The following is a 21,085-nucleotide window of genomic DNA, read 5'->3' as shown; positions in this document are numbered from 1 at the left end:
AGACAACAGCTTTTCTTACTCTCAGAGTTGGGCTGAGAGGAGAGCAGTCAGGAGGAAGCAAGAGAAACAGCCTGGGAGAGACAAGGGGCAAAGGAAGATGGGAAGTGTCCCCTGGCGCAAGCAGAGTGTGGTAGAAGGCTGAACATTAGGCAGGTGCTCTCTCCTCACTAGCTCAGCTAGAAAGTCAGTGCCAGCATGGGCTTAGCCCTGGGACACACAGTCTGGTGGGAATGGCAAGTTTTGCTTACTTTTAGGGACCAAGAGCAAAATAGCACAGAACGCAAAGTGCAACTTCAGGCTCCCAGGTTGTGCCTGTTTTGTTCAACATCTGTGTGTATTTACGGTCACAGATTCTCTTTTGCATTGATTTCCAGGTCAATAAAATACCAGTTTTAAAACTATTCCCAGCATGGGAGGACAAAATTTTTTTCTCTGAAGAAATTCATTATTGTACTCATTTGCAGTATTGGCAGAAGCAAAACCCAAGGAATGCCTTTGAAAATTGAGAGATTACACAGAGCTGTAGACAGAACAATGTCCTGGAAGCCTGCCTCCCACTGAATTAGGAATTTTACTCACATTTGCACTGAGCAAAGTCTTTGATGGCTAGCACACAGATCTCTTGGGGCTACAGATCTTGGGAGAGGAATACAGAGATGGCAGAACACCTCCAGAGACGGATGTAAAGGGATGCAGAAAACCCAGCCTGATCATGATGTGCTGTATCCCTAGATGCCCCTGATGGAGGCCAAGGAACAGGAGGAAGATACCAACTCCCTCTCAAAGGACGAATTGGAGACTAACTCACGTGACTGGCTCCGCTATATACCCCTTGGGATAGCCTTTCTTTTGCTGGCTGGAGCTGCTGCAGCAACATGGTATTTCCTAGGTAAAAATTCAACATATTTTGTCCCCATGAAGTTGGGTGTAGTCAAGGCAAGTGCCCAGCCCAAAGCATGTTAGTGACTCTGTGTGATCTTTACAAACTCATACGTAGGGGTAAACCCCTCTCTCCTATATATCATCAAGGTAATTCAGTAATGTTTTCTGTTGGCAGACTACAGACCATGGCACCTGGAACCAGCCGTCCTGCAGTTTTACTGTGGCAGCCTCCAGGTCCTCAATCGCCAGTACTCCCCTGACCTTGGACAAGTGGAGTCCAGAGCCTTCTGGTTGGAGTCAGCTAAGCTCCAGAAGATGGTGAGGGCTATTTCATGACCAGAGCTGGCCCTCTGAGTAGAAAGAGGAAGGGGTCAGGTACCCCCATCCAAGTGACAGACTTGATGGGTCTGTACAACAAGAGGGATGAATCATAGGGTTTGCCATAGATCCTTTGCCACTGTAACTCTGCACGATAGTTATCAGACTACATTCTTGTTGCAGCTGAAGGGACTGATTTGTGCCACAGAACTGGATCAATATTACAACTCGAGCACAGTGTATGCCTTTGGGTGAGTATCATTACCCATAGCATATTTGCTTGTTTGTGTGTGAATGCTTCCAGTCAATTGTACTCTGGTTTCACTGAAATCTGGCCATGACAAGCTGCTGCAGTCCCTACTGTGAGCTCTAGGCTAGGCTGGGCAGTCCAGATCTAGAATGGTTCCAGCATGACAGAGCTGGGGATATTTTAATGTTCATCCAAGGTCATGATGAAAAGCAAAAACTGAGACATTTTTCAGAGAGGCAAAAGTTCAAGAGAAGAAAAAAATTAACTGGGAAGAACTGAAAAAACCCCATGGGCTTGGCATTCTCAGTAAAAACTAAGCAGATGAAAATTAATTTGTCTAATTCAAAGAAGTCACTTTATGGCCTGATTCTAGGCACCAGAAGGAGGAGGCCAGAATGCACCATGGAAAAGGTATTCCAGCCAAGAAGCATGGTCCACCTGGGAATAGGGTAACAGTGAATAGAACAGATGTGGGACTACAGCTCTGCAGGTCATCACAGTAGATCAGGAAAGCAGGAATAGCTTCCAGATTGAAGTATCCATTTGCTTCTGATTTTTTTCCTGTGGAAAACTACACCCCTAAATTTGTCCTTCAGCTAAGAAAAATTCCAATTTTGTTGTAACTCCATTTTCAACTGGGGAAAGAAAAGTTTCACTTGCGATTCTTCCTCTAGCTTTTTATTGAAGAAAGGTTTGTTTCAACATCTCTTCCCCCTCCCCCAGCCAATTTTATCTGCCAGCTGGTAAGAGTTTTCCCAGTCACAGTCTCCTGCAGCTTGAGCCTGCCCAAGCGTTAATGGCTTGTGGTAAGGTATTGAGTCATTAATCATCCACTTGTCACCATTGGGAGGTGAGATAATGAAGTTTTGAGTGCTTCTTTTCAATCCCTGGTCAGTAGTAACCAAAGGTCATTTCTACCTGAAATGAGACTTCTCATTAGACCAGTCTTGATTAATTATCACATTAATTTGACCAGGTATGGTCATCACTAAAGCCAGATGGCATAAAATGGCTTCCTTCCCCAAAGGACTGATCATTAACAAGCACCATGGACATAACAGCTCTCCTGCCCCACTCAGAATGATTTCTCTGGGTCACAGTAGTGAGCTGGAAAGTCCATACAGATATGTCTGTTTTATGGAAAAACAGTGGGGGGTTAATTTCTGGGGTTTGCATCTCCAGTGATTCTGGAGAGGAAGAGAGGATATTTAACATGCTATTTCTCTGTTAGGGAGGGGTCTCTGACCTTCTTCTTCTGGTTCACCCTCCAAATTCCTGAGAGTCAGCAGAAGGAGGTGACTGCTGAGAGGGTAAACACAATGCTCCACCAAGAGCTCTCCACCAGCTTCAACAGCCTGTCCTACCAGATGGAGTACAGTGTCAACCCAGACTCACTGGTTCTGCTGGGTAAGTAGCAGCTGCTCAGCTGCAGCCTGAGCAGTCAGAAATGTTCCTGTCATGTCCCGCTCACACGAGGGAGACAAGTGGCTCAAATTTGTAAATCCCCAATGGAGTGGACAACGGTGAGACAAATCTCAAAGTCCAAATATTTATTAACTTCCCATAATGTACTAATTGGATACACAATAATTGGCTAAGTAGATGATAAGTCATGGCAAGCAATACAGTATGCCTTGCATTTCTTAATGGTAGTGAAGGAAAAGGGGAAAAAGGAAAGGAGGGAGATGGAGAGAATAGAGGAATAGAGATCACGGGTCTGGGTTCCTGCGCGCTGATCCTGCCAGCAAGGGTTCCATGAGGCATCCGTCTTCTTCACTTCACTCTCTGGAAACACCTTCCCCCCCTTGCCCCCTCTTGTTTAATACACATTTTCCTTGGGTCCATCCCCTAGGTCAATACATATACCTACAAAACCCATGTATGGGAAGGGGTAAGATGTTTCATAGAATGATGTAATTATCATGATCTTGTTAGTCTTCGCTAGTATATTGACGGATGTTAACTTTAATATGCATTTTTGGATAATGAAGCAAAGTTCATTCACCGGACAGATGGCCTTTGAAATTTGCCCAGGTGCCCCAGAGCAGAGCCATCCTGTCTCCACAGGACTCCCCTCTCCAGCTGCATCTTGTGTCATTGGCACAGCCTTATCAGCTTCAACCTCCACACGATCCACCCCATGGCTATAGTTTCATTACTTGCGAGTGTTTGAGACATTCCTTAGCTCAGAGGACCTCCGCTCCCCTCGCTACCCTTTATCTCTTTCTCAGGCTGTTTTTCTCAGTCCTTGTTTCTTGCAAGCCTGTTTCTTTCAGGACCTGTTTTTACAAGTCATCTCTCACAGTTCTAAGATTTAAAAGGTGCTGAAAGGAGGTTAGGAGAAAAGGCCAGAAGTCACTACTGAAGAGGATGGAGGAAACCTGAAGAGGATAGAGAAAAAGTGAGGATCAGGAGATACAATTACACATATATCTTCCTGATAGAGGAGAAATGAAATTTGATTTTTAAAATCATCCTTCCTTTGAAGGGTTAAAGATTATTTGAGATACAGCTGACCATGACCCATGACTGGGTGGATAATTTTTTTTTTTTCCCCTCCTTCTCCCATCAGCTTTAGCTTCTGTGGAGTAAGATCTTACACAGGTCATGACTTTTGATTAGTTCAGCTCAAAAATAGCAAGCAATTATATTTCCTGCTTTCCTTTGGGAGATTATTCCAGGCTACTTGATTGAGAGAAAAACATAACCTGAGTCATCACTAGTCTTCCTCTGAGACAAGGCATTGTTGACACTTCAGTTCTTGATGTATGATCTTAAGGATCATTTATTGTTGCCCACAGTGAAGATTACAGGCTGTTTAAAAAGCCACCCTTAAAGAACTGCTCTAAAATAGGTGTTAGATAAAGAACTAGGAATGTGTCTATATTCAATGCATCCAATTCCAATGGAATTTGTCTTTAGTCTTTATGAGACTTAACTTCTCAGCTTGATCTGATACCTCTTACAGAGCCCCAAACTTCACAGGTTTTAAGATGTATTGTGTTTCTTCTCTCCCCTTGGGACTCTCATTTCCAAGTTTCTTCTTCCCATGAAATGTTACATCTCCAAGTTTTTTCCCCCAGACATATTATCTTGCATTTTTCTAAGGTGAATCTTATTGTAATATATCCCACCCATATTTTCTTTAACTTTTCCCTCCATATCTCAATTGTTCCATTTTGGGGGTCATTTTTTTTTGTGTGTCCCCAAAGTTTGAAAATTTCTTCAAAATTATTTTCACTCCCTCATCCAGACCATCATGTTAAGATCTTATTCTGAAGCCACATTAGGATCTCACAAAGACACCTCCTCCTGCAGTTACCATTAGTCACTTCTACTTACGATTTGTTTCCACCATACCAGACCTTATGCTCAGCCTATTAAATTAATTTTCTTAAGAAAGATAATATGCTTAATATTTCCAAGCCCGTCTAGCATTTTCCCTTTATTTACTCACTTCATAATGTAACTCATAAACAAACAGAAATGATGGTGCCATTCTTTTAGCTGTTCCCACTTCCCTCCTATTCCCTTTGCATCTGTTTCACTGTTTTATTCATTTCAGCAGACCACACTTCTTTCTATTTTGGAATTAACACAGCAGCTGTAGTTTCTCCAGCTCCTTCTGCTTTCCCTACTCCTTTCCACCTCCCTCTCCAGTCAGAAGCACAGTCTATCAACTAAGGCAAAAGCCAGAAACCTCATACTGCTGGGCCAGGCTGACCTCAAGTCAGTGACTTAACCTCTGGCTTCATTTGCTCTGTAAAACTGGCGAAAAAATAGCTAGCTAATAGCAAGTCATTAGCACTTCATTGGCTTCTGGCAGACTCATTTGCTGTCCTGCTTAGCTCTACACATTGTCTCCCTGCAGCCTGCCTTAAGACACAGAGCTGCAAACCATTGACTAGAGCAGAAACCTCTCCAAAGCTTTATTTTTACTAACAGCTACACTCACCTCAGAACACTGGCTTCGCCTTTCCCCTGAGAGTTTCAGGACTTCCTTCTCCTTACAGGAACTCAGTTTTATTACTTTCAGGTAAAAGAGTACTTAATATCAGCTCAGCATACATACTTCCCTACAGCACATGAGCTCTAGGAGCCTGCCTTATGCCTGCAGGATCATCTTTTCCACACTATCTGTTTTTGCCATGACAAAACTGCTCAGCTCTCCCCACAGAATTGTAAGCTCTGCTTAGGAGCTACAAAAGACCAAAGCCCTGACCCAGGCAAGACCCCAACAGGCATTCTCACACCCAACTGACCTCATGGTGCCTTTTATTTTGGCATTTATTCCCAGTACCACTTGATCTCTGGCCACTTCCAGTTCAGCTGGGAGGTTAGAGCAAAGCCCAGCTCTCCTAAAACTGTTGTCCACCCTGAGACTCTTGCACAGATTTGTAGTCCTGGCTGGTGTGGCTGAGAAAGCATCTCCCTTCTGCTGAGGTGGACTCTGTAAGGATGTTGAATAGCTCATCAGCCACTGGTCATCAAAAGATTCCTCCTTCCCCACCCTCAGTAACTGGCATACTTTTCAGTGAGGGTTATTTAAACTGGGAGAGCAGGAGAGGGGTGAGCAGATGGTGAAGGCTCTGGGAAGTGGGGTTGTGCCCTGTGGTGTAGCTGGCAAAGAAGGTGGATGGCTGCCTGAAGCAATGCCCAGCCCTTCTGGAAGTGGAAGAAGTCCTGGAATAGCACATGACAATGGGCAAGGAAAAAAAACAGAGAAGCCGGTGGTGGGATGGAAAGAATGAATTTGGGCTGTTGGATTTGGGACAGAGGCCAGAGATTTCCCAGAGAGAGGGTGTGTGGAAGGCATGACTGAAACAGGTCCCTGAGAACTGACAGAGAATTACCTGGAGGATGCTCCATGCCAAAGTTGTAAGTGAGCTGTTTACATAGGAAGTCATTGCCTGCCATACTAGCATTTAGATACTACCAGTTCATCTTTTTGTTTATCTTCCTTTATATATTTTTTTCCTAACAGAATCCAGTGTGAAAGACATAGTAGTGCTGAAATCCACCCTGGGTAGGCTATCTTTTCCTTTCCTTTGTTTGTGACTTTATGGGAGGGATTTTTTGCAGGGGACAGAAATCTTGTTGGCTTCCTGAAGTTGTAAATCCTGGGAAGGGGAGATGAGAACAGTAGCAAGGGAGCACCAATACTGCTTGACCAGATCCAAACTACATGATGCAGCTACATGCTGGACTGTTTTGAGCATCCTGACACCTCTGCCCCAGTAACACACTGCTGTGCAGATACCAGCTCCCAGGGGCAGTGCAGCCACCTTAGTTTTGTCCCTGTCCTATGAGTCCTGTCAAATAGCTTGGTGTACTGGTACAACAGTGTTAATTCGAGGCCCCATGAAATTCTGCTGAGTGGGATAGGAGTTTCCCTGAATGACTCTGCACTGGATATGCTGTCAGTCATTTAGGAGTCTGTTGTCTTAGTGACATCTGAAGATGCTTTTAGTAATTTGAGGCACTGTTGTAAGTGCTGTGGCTGGCAGCTTGCATTAGCTATTAGAAACTCACATTTAAGCTGACTTTTTCTCAAAAATCCTGGTCTGGGAGCCTGCTGAAACCTGGATATCAGATGAGGGGGATGTAAAGCCAGGAAGAATATGGGGGCGAGAGAAGAAAGAGGTGAAAAAGAAGAAAATAAAGCCAGTGGAAGATAACTGTGCTGTGCTGATATTTAAAACCTGATCCCCAAAGTGAGAATACCGTGACTTGATTTCCCTTACAACTGCACCTAAGCCTCACTTTTCCTCCTTTTACACCACTCTGAGGTTTAAATCCCTCTATCTTTCCCCCGGATTCAGGTTGCTACAGGTACAGCTATGTCCAGGAGGATGATGTCCTAAGGCTGGAGGGCCCTGACTACCTGGCTTCCAGTTGTCTTTGGCATCTCCACAGCCTCAAGGGCTACATGATCAAGCTACACTTGGAGTGGACTCTCCCAGACTGCAGGGACCGTCTGGCTATGTATGATGCAGCTGGGCCCCTGGCGAAACAGCTCATCACCTCGTAGGTAGCTCCTGAGCAGGACAAGCACAGCAGGGAAGCCGGGCAGGGTGGCACAGCACACCACAGAAGGGGAAGGTGTTAGTCTACATCAGAGGAAATTCTCTTTGATGCAGAGCCTGCCTCTTGCTGATCATCTGAAGTCACTGGTGTGGGATATCACACAGCCAGCCATGCAGTCTGAGAATACAGCAGCACAAGCTGTGCCTCTGCTGGCCCTTTATTTGATCGAGTTAGTGCCTCACAGCAGGCACGTGTTGTGAATAACACAGACCTCCATTGTCTCTCTTCCTCGTTCTTCTGTTTAATTTGTTTGTTGCTTTCTTCACTCCCATCTTTTTATGTCTTTGCCCTGAGGATCTACGGCTGCAGCCGGCAGGAGCCCATTGTGGAAGTCCTTTCATCTGGCCCTGTCATGTCCATTGTGTGGAAGAAAGCCATGTACAGCTACTATGACCCCTTCATCCTCTCAGCACAGGCAGTGCCCCTCAAAGGTGAGGAAGGCTGGAAGAGGGCAGCCATATATACAGGAAAGAGACAGGTTATATCCTACAACATCACAGTTCCTAGAGGTGTTCCATCCCCATTAGGGGCAGAATTCACTCTAGATTGCAAGGGTAGAGGCTGTCAGTAAAAAGCAGGTTAGATGTTGTTCCCTCAGCTGGATTCACACATTAGCATCTGGCTTGAATCTTTACAGCCCAGGCTCTGGCAAGCAGAGCCTGAGTGGTCATGATACTTTAAAAGAAGGCCAAGGTCTCATGCATGGGCAGATCAGATGTGGTCTGGGCATCATATCCAGATGAACTTGCAGATAAATGTCAATTCAATATAAGAGTATAAAGCAGCAATATACATTAGCATTGCCCTCCTCTAGACAAGAGGAGGAAGCTAAAAGTCTTGCCAGGACGAAATGGCTCCTTGAAGAGGGATAGTGGAACATTCCAGTCACCTTTAGCATCAGGCCTTAGAGCCCCTTTCTTCCCTCCTACAACAGGATGAGTACATGACATCCCCAGGCTGGGGTTGAGCTGACAGGTAACATAGCTTTGAATGTCTGTATTTACAGGCTGCAAAGTGAATATAACTCTGCGGGAGGGCCTGGAGCTGCAGGGGAAGATTGGCACCCCACACTACCCCAGTTACTACTCGCCCAACACACAGTGCACCTGGCACATGACGGTAAGTGTCAGCCCCCACAAGAGCATCCACCCCGTCCCTGATACCCATGCAGCACTGCCCACATTGGAGGGGGTACAGCCAGTGCTCTCAGTTAGATCATCATAAGAAGCAAGCAGAGAGTGGCAGCCCCCCTAGCTCCCGCATAATGTGTGTTTCTGAAAAGGAAGGAGTCTAATATGGCATGCCAGTGCAGAAATGCCATAGCTGAGGAGGAATTTGAAATCTGGTCTCCAGAGGAGTTCTTGAAGACAGAACCAGGTTGCTGGCAATTGCTAGGAATTACCATGCTTTGAGAACAGCAGCAGAGCCACCCTGGGCTGTGGCATGGCCCCAGTTTAGAGGGTGCTTCCTTCTGACCTTCAGTGTGTAAATTGGCAGCTCTCCACATCTACCCTGCTTGTTTCTGTAACATGGAGTGGGCTGCAGCACTCATAGGAGCCATCTACATTCTGCTCTGGACTCTCTTGCCTACAGGTCCCATCTCTCGACTATGGGGTCACCCTGTGGTTCGATGCCTACGCACTCAGCAGACAGAAGCACGACCTGCCCTGTACCCAAGGCCAGTGGATAATCCAGAACAGAAGGTGTGTGCTGGGGTCTGCTTTCTGTCTCACTTCCTGCCTGGGATTAAACAGGGATTAAACCTCTGCAGGTTCCCTGCTCACTTCAGCCACTGGGTTTGAGGAAGGAGAACCTATCACCACACTCAGTGGCCACGGTTTGTGCTGGTGCCTCTTGCTTTTTTACTTCTTTTTCAGCCTCTCTTGTTCACAGGCTCCCCAGTGAGCACTTTTCTTACAGATTTGCTTCAAGATACCAGCCTGCCTTCTCTGTCTTGCTTTTTGCATCAGGCTTCCTAGTTTTCTCCACTGTGTGTAACCTTGGTGTCCTCCCACATCTCCTGTGTTTGCAAATCTGCCTGTCACCACCTCTGCAATATTATCTGTGTGTGCCATTGCCTTGTATCCACCTCTGTATAGATCTTCTGCCTAGCTCCATATCCTCCTGCTTTGACTGCAGCCACATTCCCCTGCAGGACTTTCCAAAATTAGCATCCATATGTATCTGGGGTTGCTGCCCACCACTGCCCAGGTGCAAAGGACCAAGAGTTGCTGTGCTCCCATCTCCTCGAAGCAAGCTCGAGATGGACCTATGGCTTTTGTTTTTCCTCCCACTTACTGCAAAATTGTCCCTTTCCCTCCAAAACCTCCCCTAGACCATCTCATTAACTTCTTCTCCATTGCTCCTGTGGAGGTAACTTCTTTTCCTTTGAAGTGTCTGATCGAGAAACTATGTTCCCCTGGCTTAGGATTTCCACTTTTTCTCTCCCTGCCTTCCTCTCTTAAACTGTCAGTGCCACAGTTTCTACAACATGTCTTCTTCAGGAGGAACTGAATGTCTTCTTCAGTAAGAACTGAATTGTTTTGTGTGCCTGAATTCAACACTTGCCCAGAAAGTGCTAAACGTCCAAAGATAGTAGGATCACTCTGGGCTCTGGATCACATGCCATATTGAAGGCATTTTTCTTTCCTTGCTTCCCCCTCACACCCAGTCTGTGTGGCCCCCTTCCCACCCCAGCACCACCAATCTCCCTTGCCCCACTCCATTGTCTTCTCCTCCCTCCCTAACCAAGATATCCCTTCTGTGTTTGTTCCTCAGGCTGTGTGGCCTGCGGACCCTGCAAGCCTATGCTGAACGGATCCCAGTCACATCCTCTGCTGACATCACCATCACCTTCACCTCTCAAGTCTCCTTAACTGGCCCTGGTGTACAGGCAGCTTACAGTCTGTACAACCAGTCTGACCGTAAGTATAGGTTCCTCCCTGCTCCCTAGTGGGGTGGTGGCTGCCAGCAGCCCCTGTGCACTTTGCTCGTGTTAGGAGAAACACAAGACACATCCCATGAGTCCTAGGTGCCATCTGCCCTTCAGGCACATGCTCACAAATCATTGACACACACACCACTTATCTCCCCAAAAGAAGAGGCATTTATGTGCGAAGCTGCTTCTGCATGTGTGGCCCTGCCTCATGACGCCAGAGCATCCATATATCAAAACCCAAGGCCAGAGAGTTGTCTACAGTTTCACACCCATGCCCACATCATGGACTGGCCTTGGAAATTCAATGAGAGACCATCTCCAGCTTGAAGCGACTTTTATTTTGATTGTAAGAGCTCTTAGAGAGAGCTGTTTCCCGCTCATCTTGGAATCTGTACAAGTGAGAGACAAATCAAACCACACACAAATACACATACACACATATGCAAATGCACGCCCACAGTCTGTCTTTCCAAGGTTTCTCCATCTTCCTCCTAAAGGCTGACTGTAACGCATAGCAGTCTGTGAATATATGCACTTGCTAACGCGCGTCTAACAGGAACCTCTTCAAGGTCACAACCAAATTTTAATAACAAAGAAACTGTTTCAGCTTTCCTGCAGCACTCAGGAGTCATGAAACAGCTCTGCACCAGAAGTCCATCATGCCAGGCAGGTAGTTGTGCTGGCTCTTGCCCGTTGGTACAACAGGAAGCAGGAAAAGAGCCCCTTCCCTGGTGCACATAGCCTGGCTCCATTTGCCCTTGCTCAGAGCAGATGACATGGCAGATTTTGGGGAGCTCAGTGAGTGCCGTCAACATGGTGCTGCAGCACACATGTGGTCAGGAAGGTGCGCAGCTACATGCTCCACTTTCAAGCCACAGTGTTCTGCTGCAAGATTTCCAGTCACTGGGGACTAACTACTCTCTGGTGGTTTCACAGCCTGTCCTGGGGAGTTCCTATGTTCGGTGAACGGCTTGTGCGTCCCAGCCTGTGACGGGATCAAAGATTGCCCCAATGGATTGGATGAGAGAAACTGTGGTGAGTGATTTCTTCTCCCCACTGGTCCCTGGTCTCAGCAGGACACAACCCCTTGGTCTTCCTAAAGTAGGAAGAGATGTGGACAATTGTTGTGGTTTGAGCTCAGAGGGCAACCGAGTGCCACGCAGCCGCTCACTCCTCTCTTCCCTCCCAGCTCTGGGAAGGACAAAAGCAAAAGGCCCAGGAAATTGAGATAAGGACAGGGAGGGATGATCTCATCCATTAAGGCACAGGCAAAAGACAGGCTTATTAGGGGAAGAAAAAAAATAACATAAATTTAATACAGACACTAACAACAACAGCACTTAACAGAGTAGGACCATGAGAAGCATTACCACATCTTGAAAACACCTTTCTCCATCCCTCCCTTCTTCCCGACCTCAGTTTTGCTCCCAATATCTCTGCCTACTCCCCTCCAGTGGTTCAGGGGGCACGGAGTGGGGGGTTCAGCCAGTCCTACCACTTCTTCCACCTTGGGGAGGGGGAAAATTCTGGCATTCTTCCCCTACTCCTACGCAGTCCTCCACTCATAGGATACAGTTCTCCACAAACTTACTCCAACATGAGTCACTCCCATGGGCATGTAGGTCACCCCCACGTGTTGCAATCCTCCCAGTGCTGAACTAAAACAGTGGGTCCTTCTTCCCATAGGTCCTGGCCTTCTTCTGGTGCAGTCACCTTGTCCCAGCATGGGGCTCCCCCACAGGCCCCAAATTGGTATCTGTTCCACCATAGACCTCCATGGGTGACAGCAGGGCAGCCCTGCCATCTCACCATGAGATACAGGGAAGTCCCTGCTCCCACACACCTCACCCCCTTCCTCTTCCTTTCTTCCACTGACCTTGGTGTTTGCACAGATGTTCTCCCCACAACTTCTTGCAACTCCCACAACTCCTCTCAGGTTCACTTTGGTGCAAAGGCAGGTCCAACTTGGAGCTGGGGGAGCTTCAAGAAGCTTCTCACAGGGGGCCACCACTGTAGACGCCTCCCCTGCTACCCAAAAACCCCTGCCACTCACTCAAACCAGGACAAGGATTTGGTTGACCTAGATACAGCCTTGTACCACCCCTCCAGGAGCTTAAACCTCTGCATCCTTAAAAGCTTTGTTCCACTGCCACATGGCTTCAGCCTGCTCGGGAAGGAGCAGCAACACTTCTTGCTCCTGTGAACAGCACAGTCTTCCTAGGGGAACCTTCTAGTAGCCATGCACCAAGAGCTCCAGGCAGCCTGAAAGAAGGACCTTGCCAAGACTATCTTCAACCTTGACCTGCTTTCCTACCACCTAGGCCCAACAATTGACCTCAGCCCTGGTCTACATACTGCTCTGCTGTCATACCACTCAGCATACCCCTCCCAACCCTCCCACCCTGTCCACACCTCCTCCCCAAGCCCACCTGCTGCCCTGTTCTCTCCCCTTTCTCCTCTGTCCATTTGTGACACTTTAAGCTACACAGATCCTCACCCATACATTGCACCCCAGTTTGGAAGCATCTGAGTCTTCCATCAGCCATCAGTTCTTCATGTCAACAGCAGTTAGTGCTGATGCAGACACCATCCCCAGCATCCCAGGATTCCTGCAAAGCCCCATTCTCTATTCAGGCTTAGGCATGACACTTAATTCATCTACTCTCCAATCCCTGGTGTGAATGGGGGAGGGGCTCATCACGTTGCTGCCACCACTAACATTTCATTAGTTGTCTCCTACAGCTGTTTTTTCACAGACAGAAAGATCCCTGAACCACTGGAGACAGTGACCAATTCTGAAAGATTCAGAGGAAGGTATAGAAAAGTCTAAAGTAAAAGGAAGAAGAAATCTTTATCAAGGAAGTTTTAATTCAGTGCTGGAAATGTGAGACCTCTCACAGAATTGTTGAGGTTGGGTTTGATATTGTCTGCTGTCTTTCTGATGGTGCACTCTGTCCCATCATCCAGCTGTCTGATATCAGGGCTTGCTTGCTTCCCTCATCTAGGCGTGGATACATATGCATCCCTATGAATATCTAATCCTTTCTTGAATCTTTTTAGCTTCTTGGCCCCAGGGATATATTGTGTCATTCTGTTCCACAGGTTAACACAGACCAAGACTCAACAAAAGAAGTATTTGTTTCTCAGTGCTTTCAAACATCCCTTTATATTTAAAAAAGAAAACAGAAACATAATGATTGCCTTCCTTTCTTATACTCTTGCCACTGTTGCATCGCTACTTATTCACTCTGTGTCTGTATGGAACAGTCCCTGTCTTTAAGAACAATGTTCACATTGCCTCAGAATTTCATGTGCCTTTAGTTATCTGGAAGCCTAACCCTAGTTACTGAAGAAATTATAGTCATTGCAGTAAGAAAATGCCTGGGAGGTGCTGCCCCATTATGTTTGGTGTTGCACATAGGTACACACAAACACAGGACAAGTTCCTGCTATGAAAATGTATAATCAGAAGTCAAACTCTGTGATGGGTAGGCACCTTAGGTCCATCTCCATCCTGAGCAACTATCAGAGCTCATGGACACTGAGGAATCCATTGCTGTTCAGAACTCACCTATCAGAGAGCAAGGGGAGCAGCTCCTCTGTAGGGAAAGAAGACAAATGAGCCGAGGGTGACAGCAAGGCAGGAGAAACAGTGACCTCACCAGACAGGATGCAGTCCTACAGAACCTGAACAAGGCAAGCAGACCAGGTCTGGTGATGGTAACTAGGGATCAACCAAGAGTCCAGTGACCACAAGTCTATAGTAATGAGGTAGGTCCGAGGTCAAGACAAGAAGTCCAAAAAAATTATGTCAGCATGAGCAAAGCGTAAGACAGGGTGCAGGCATACCTACACAGCTGCACTATACCTGAGCTGGTCTTAAGCACACGTTGTGAAATGGGGGAAGAGGTTCAGAGCCTACCAGTGCACTTAGGACCCTGACCTGACACCTTGTCTTGAGTGCCTAATTCCTGGGTTCTTCCCTCCTGTGCAGTGTGCCCTGCAAAGTTCCAGTGCCATGAGGACAGCACTTGCATCGAGTTCAGCAGGGTCTGCAATCAGCAGCTAGACTGTGTCAACGGGAGTGATGAGGAGCAGTGCAGTGAAGGTAGGGAGGAGATGGCGTTGGGCTGAAAAATACCTTCCCCTACACTTGAGCCTCTTGTGAGATAAGGGCACCAGCTGGGAGTTAATGTGCCCAACCTGCTCACAATGTTTGCTCTGTTTGCAGATGACCATGCTTGCTCAGGAAATTCCCTGTCATCATTTAGGGAGTTCCTCCAAGCTCTCTGTTGCCTTTTCCTCTCCACTCAAAGGACTTCAGGCTGCATCTACAGCCTTCCTCAGCTTCATCTCCCCTTCCTCTTTGCAGGAATCCCCTGCAGTCCTTTCACCTACCGCTGTGAAGATGGGACCTGTGTGAAGAAACCCAACCCCCTGTGTGACACCACTGCAGACTGCAAGGACCTGTCTGATGAGAAGCGCTGTGGTGAGGAAATGCTCAGTCGCACATCGATCAGACTGGTTCAGGATGCCACATAGCTGCAAGTGGTTCCCTTTTCCCCCCACCACTGAAGCATAAGCACCCACCCTCCTTTATTCCACCACCTTCTCCCTACCCCAGCCACACAGCAGCAGTGCCACTGCTCCATCCTGCAATAGCAGTGGCAGCAGCAATGAGCCAGCTCTCTGTGCTGAGCTGTGAGCAGGCATCTGCTCTTTGTACAGCTGCTCCCCATCTCCTTCAGGCAGAGGCATCAGGCCAGATAGATGTGTCTCACAGGCCAGGTCCTACCCACAGGCTGCCTGTTGGACTGTTATGCTGGCTTATGTGAAGTAATGCCATCTTACAAGGCTCCAGCCAGGGAAAACACCAGTGACTGTAATGCTCATGGGCAGGGAGAGAGCTTGTGTTTTGATTTCCCTATTTGTTTTTTCTGGAGCCTCAGTGGGCAGCAAAAGGGAATGACTGCAAGGGTTCCATGGCAGGACAGCAGGAAGCACAGACAGCTTGCTGCTCCAAAGGCATCCCCAGGCTGTAGCTGGAGGTGGGGTAAGGCTGCACAGGCATCAGCAGGGACACGCACTGGAAGGGAGCGCTCGCTAGACCTTTCCTGGACAGTACATAAAGCATCTGCTGGTTGAGTAAGGCAAAGGATTAGATGTCAAACTTTTCAGTCAATTTGGTAGGAAAGGAAGGGCAGGCACAGTATATCGTGTTCCCTTCCTCCCCTGAAGTACCTGCTGTGTCTCCTCCTCTTCAGACTGTGGGCTGCAAGCTCCTCTCAGCAGGATTGTGGGTGGTGCGAATTCTGTGGAAGGGGAATGGCCGTGGCAGGCCAGCCTGCAAGTTCGGGGACGCCACATTTGTGGGGGAACGCTCATTGCTGACCGCTGGGTGGTCTCAGCTGCTCACTGCTTCCAGGATGAGAGGTAAATGGAGGGGTGTGTGTGTGTGTGCTGAACAGGAGAGGGCTTTGCATTGCTTTCCATGTCATGCATGATGGGAGGATCATTCAGCTTGTGAAAATGTAATGGGGCAGCCACACCCCTCATCTGGCACCTGTGCCATGCTTCTCCATGACTTGGAGCTGGAGAAAGGGGTATGGATACCTGCAGTAGTATTTGGGTGTGCATTCAGGGAAAAAGGGACAGCACTGGGATTCACAGAGCAGCTTTGGGTGGGCAATGGTAATGAAAGACACTTCACAGCTCCACCTTTACTTTGGCTCTGGCTTGTCCCCATGCTGTCACAATCATGGAGGTGTCAGTTCATGCTGGGAGGGGGCAAGGATAGCATTACTTGAGGAGGATGCTGTTTGGGTCCTATGCTGCCTCTGCTTTCAGGAGGAAGCATGGTCTCTCTTCCAGTTCCATTCACACAGTGTATGTACCACAACAGCAGCAGGGGGGTTCACTCATTCTTTCAAACTGTGAAGTGAGGAGGAGGAAGGTCCATGCTGTGCTGCATGACCAGGCTGGGTGGAGGAAGGAGTCTACACCCTCAGGCCCAGTCTCCACCTCCTCCAAACTCCCCTTTTCCTCCACCAGTGGGCCAGTGGGGATCCCCTTCCCAGCTGCTACAGCTGGACTTCCCTAGCTGCCTTTTCCTCCCAGTGTTATGTGAGCTCTGGGAGGATGAGCTGCTGGTCATCCTTGGTATGGTGATACCAGCCTTGGTAGGTCTGGGGCTGCTTTGTGCTTGTGCATATCACCTCACCCTGCTCCTCCCATGCTCCTACCTGTGTCCTACAACCCTGCAAGGAAGCCCACCAGCACTGGGAGCAGACCCTTCAGGCAGTCCATGCAGGCTGAATTTGGCCATTTTGGAATGTTCCAGTGCAGGATGGATGGAGCTAGCACAGCCCTGTTAGATGGCATATGTGTGTGCCTGTCAGGGAGAGAATTTAAGTGGTGTGAGAGAAAAAATGTAAGGGGAAAAAAAAGAGGTGCAGAAGAACAGCAGCAGCCTGGGGTGGGTCATGCTATGGGAGCAGCCTGTGCAGGCAATAGTCTGGAGGGGAGTCCGGAGCAAGAGAGATGGTCAAACTAAACCAGGGAGTTTTTCACTGCCCCAGTGGGGCAGTGTGGGAGAAAACAGCATGTGAAAGGCAAAAGGTAGACTGGACTCTAAGTCTGAAAGCAGCCCTCTTCCTGCTCCCTCCTGCTCTAGTCCAGGGTGAGTTCCCCTCTGCCCCTCACCCTCCTGCTGCAGACAGGGTGCCCCGTCATTGTTAGCTCTTAGCTGTTCTGTTCTTAGAGGTGTTGCCTTGTTACACTGTCGCCAGCTTTAACCCCTGTTTCTGTAAAGGGCTGTCATGCCTTTTAATGCCCTCACCTTTGAGCTGCTTTCCTCACTTCACAACCTCTTAAAAATGTCTCAGAGCTTGCTTTCCTTCTGCATGTCCCCTTCTCTTTACAGCTTTGGTTCACCAGCTCAGCTCTTGCTTTCTGCCCTATCACAGTCATTTGCACATGACCAGCCCCCCTTCGTTGCCTAACCTGAGTATACCTTTTAGCCTGTTTTGCTAAGAAAAAATAAGCAATTATGAGCAAGCTGCCTGTGTGTATAAGTGTCTGCCCAAAGTTGGTCCCACTATACAGGCATGTCAAGGCATCAAAGAGATGTCCCACTTAGTTTCTTGAAATCAGTAGCCAAATAAAGAAAGAGATCCCTCTGAGGGAGATGATCATCCAAATCAAAGATACCTCAAAAGACTACGACAGAAGCAGCCTGGCTCTGCATATCCTCTGTTCATGTGATGAGTTATCTTCTCTGATGCATCCTACAGACTGGCCTCTGCCTCCATCTGGACTGTTTACTTGGGCAAATACTTGCAAAATGCCACCAGCCACACAGAGGTGTCTTTCAAGGTGATCCGTCTCTTCCTCCACCCTTATTACGAGGAGGACAGCCATGATTATGATGTGGCCCTGCTCCAGCTGGACCATCCTGTGATCATCTCAGCCTTAATCCAGCCCATCTGCTTGCCTGCTCCTTCTCATCTCTTTGAGCCTGGCCTTCATTGCTGGATCACTGGCTGGGGAGCCCTCAAGGAAGGCGGTAGGTACAAGATCTTTGCTGGTGGCCTACTGTAGCAGAGCCAAGGCAGAAACATAGGTTCAGATGTGGGGTAGGCAGAACAGGCTTCTGTTCATCCCAAAGCATTATGTCTCCTTCATCCTCTCTGATTTTGGGTCATGGGTTAGTCAAAATTACCTGTTAACCTCATTCAAAGGTGCAGGCATAAGGGTCTGGTAATCTACATGGGGACAGCATGTGTTCCTTCATCCAAAAACTAGAACAGCCCTTCAGGAATTAGGGGGCTGTCTAGTGGCTATTCAGCCATGGTCACAGCATAGAGCTTGCAACCCCATGCTTACACAGACATGTGGGATCCTGTGGGGTTGTTCCCCAGGGATGGTTCCTGATCGGAGAGAGTTGAGATAAAAAACCTGCTCTTCATCAAACTGGGATGGGGTCTCCTGGGGACACCCATCTGCAGACCTTGACACTTTCCACATGTCAAAGATGCTAGGACCTGTGTCCCCCCAGGAACACCTATACTAGTAAATTCAATGGGAGCAGCACAGGGTCCCCTGAAGATCCCCCTGTGTAATTGTTAGTATGTGCCCTGGTACCAATCAACCATTTTGACCACATAGCACTCACACACTGCTAGGGGACAGCGTGGGCCAAGACATGTTCCTGTGGGGTGGTATGGATGAGTCCATTCTGTTTCGTGAGGAAGAGTTTAGCTGCATGGGTATGGACCCTTCATGTTGCCTCCCCACAGGGTGAGCAAAACAGGTCCAAGCTGTTCTCTAGCAGTGCATGGCACAGGAAAAGAGATGTGCTCACCCAGGACAGCTTAGTGCCTTTACTCATGCACACACTTGCTCCAGCTGCTTCCTGAATGGAAGCACTCAGTGGTCTATCCAGAACTGGACAATCCTGATCTGCATACTTAGCTGGAAAAGCTTAACATCCATTTCAGTGAGAAGCAAACCCAAAACTACAACATCCCAGAGATTTCTCCAAAGCAGAATTCCCCTTGTCCCAAAAGCTGAAGTGCCCACAACATATCCCTGTAGGGAAAGGAACTGAAGGGGAATGTTAATCATTCCATGCATGTGAAGTGCTCTGCTGAAAATCAGAGACTGTGATGCCAGCAGAGAGCAGACTTGAAATTCAGATGGCAGCTTTCGGCATGCAGTGAGATGGGCATGGACTGGGGGATCATGGTAAATGGTAGGAAGCTCCACCATTGCTCACCTGCACTACTTTTGGTGTTCTACCCTTCAGGGCACATCAGCAATGTTCTGCAGAAGGTGGACGTGCAGCTCATCCAGCAGGACATCTGCAGCGAGGCCTATCACTACATGGTTTCTCCCAGGATGCTGTGTGCTGGCTACCACAAGGGCAAGAAAGATGCCTGCCAGGTGACAGAGGAGTTGTGGGATCAGGGTTGACTACTGGAGGTGGGGCATGTCCCAAGTATCCCAAATGCACTCCGTAGTCTGAAATGAGGGTGAAAAGACTATAATATGCCTGACTCCCCCAACACTTCCTCTGATCTAAGTGACCAACACAGACCTCAGGACCACTTCTTCCCAGCATCTTTGCCTTAGGCAGGATCCAAATACACTTAAACTTCTCATTTTCTCATTTCAGCCTATTCTCCACTCTTTACCTCACACTTTCAAGTCACATACCTACAACAGTCTCTTACCCCCTCAGCCTCTTTAGCATCTGTCACACACAGTAACCTGTCTGTTCCTTCATTACTATCAATTTCAAGGAATTCCTCTGACTCCCATCCTTCCAGGTATCCAGTGAAATTCCACCAGCTTTCTTGTTTTCCACATATTTGGAATTGCCACATGGAGTTGAGGGAAACAATAGAGCTGTCAGCTTCTTGGGACCTGGCTAAGGGGGAGGAATTTGCATGATGAAGGAATGCAACAATACTTGCACAGATGTTTGCGCTGGAGACTGTTTTTGACATCTGCCTAAGGTACAAGGAATGTTGCAGATGTCCCAGGCATTAGTTGAAGAGATACAGGAATATGTATACAGAGAGACTCAAAGCCAGTGTAATCATCCAGCAGGAGAAGCTGGTGGATCACCATCACCCCATTTTTCTTTCCCTTTCTCTAGGGTGATTCTGGAGGTCCGCTGGCCTGCAAGGAACCCAGTGGCAGGTGGTTTCTGGCTGGTTTGGTCAGCTGGGGAATGGGATGCACACATCCAAACCACTATGGAGTATACACCAGGATCACTCAGGTGCTGGGGTGGATGAACCAAACCATGAGCTGAGAAAAGTGCATCTCTGCCTTCTCCCCATCAGACCTACACTTGCATGACACTCATTCCTGATCTTGCTCACTTGCCTCTCAGAGAAAGAGAGTTCCTGTGTGGGATGTTGTCAGACCGAGGATGCTCTTCTGAGTAGGGTAAAAAAAGCCTGTCATGGGGATCTTAGACAAAAGCAGGCAGACCCTCTTCCCCCTCAGTGCTTCTTAGGGAGCATCCCAAGGTGTTTTTAGACCATCCATCCAAAAGAGTTGGGCGGGACGACGACGACATGACACACAGAAATGGTTCCAAGTTGATGGTTTCTGAGAAAAGAAATAAGGGGACTTGAACTTTCCATGAACCATGTGATTCATCCGCAATCTTATGCTGGAACACTTGCTGAAAGAAAATGTGACTGATGTAGTTAGAGATTCCAGTAACTGCGAAATCAATCTGCCTCCCTCTTCCTTCCTGCTGATCATCCTTCTTCCCCCCTCCCCTCCCATCACTCCTCTTCCATCTCCCTAATTGCTTCTTTTCTTAGCAGGCATGTGCCGTTCAGCAGTGCTGTTCAGCTCAGCCAGGCAACTCTTCACGTCTCACTGATTCCCAGGCACAAGTCCAGCATCACACCCCCAAGCACGCATCCTGCCTCCCTGCTGGGGCAGCACCCAGCCTCCACTGCTGCACTTTCCACAGGGAAAGGCCCTGGCCCCCAGTAAAAACACTGGAGCAGCCTCCCATCCTCTTCTCTCAGCTCTTCGAAGTACCTTTAACATGAAGGTGTCTCAACTGCTTCCATCTCCTAACT

At 48.1% G+C, this 21,085-nt stretch overlaps 1 protein-coding gene across 1 annotated transcript; it reads left to right on the top strand.

The window, feature by feature from the left end:
• Positions 1–741: 741 nt before the first annotated feature.
• Positions 742–20,482, top strand: TMPRSS6 (transmembrane serine protease 6). The gene is made up of 17 exons (XM_074902437.1): positions 742–889; positions 1,058–1,200; positions 1,384–1,451; positions 2,682–2,857; positions 6,435–6,476; positions 7,273–7,477; positions 7,832–7,968; positions 8,544–8,656; positions 9,131–9,240; positions 10,316–10,461; positions 11,412–11,510; positions 14,470–14,583; positions 14,848–14,964; positions 15,740–15,908; positions 17,768–18,039; positions 19,282–19,418; positions 20,137–20,482. Exons 1-17 carry the CDS (start codon positions 742–744, stop codon positions 20,293–20,295), a joined length of 2,355 nt encoding a protein of 784 aa, XP_074758538.1. The 3' UTR covers positions 20,296–20,482.
• Positions 20,483–21,085: the final 603 nt, after the last annotated feature.

This window comes from Athene noctua, chromosome 3 (genome assembly GCF_965140245.1).
Source record: "Athene noctua chromosome 3, bAthNoc1.hap1.1, whole genome shotgun sequence".
NCBI classification, from domain to species: Eukaryota; Metazoa; Chordata; class Aves; order Strigiformes; family Strigidae; genus Athene; species Athene noctua.
The sequence above is the reverse complement of the archived record's forward strand: the minus strand, read 5'-3'. Positions and strand labels throughout refer to the sequence as shown.

What these genes read in the sequence shown, in the direction of transcription:
- TMPRSS6 (XM_074902437.1), top strand. Translation starts at nt 742, where the DNA reads ATGGAGGCCAAGGAACAGGAGGAAGATACCAACTCCCTCTCAAAGGAC. An exon ending in AGTGCACCTGGCACATGACG is followed by an intron (nt 8,657 to 9,130) that starts GTAAGTGTCAGC and finishes TCTTGCCTACAG; the next exon opens with GTCCCATCTCTCGACTATGG. An exon ending in TGAGGAGCAGTGCAGTGAAG is followed by an intron (nt 14,584 to 14,847) that starts GTAGGGAGGAGA and finishes TCCTCTTTGCAG; the next exon opens with GAATCCCCTGCAGTCCTTTC.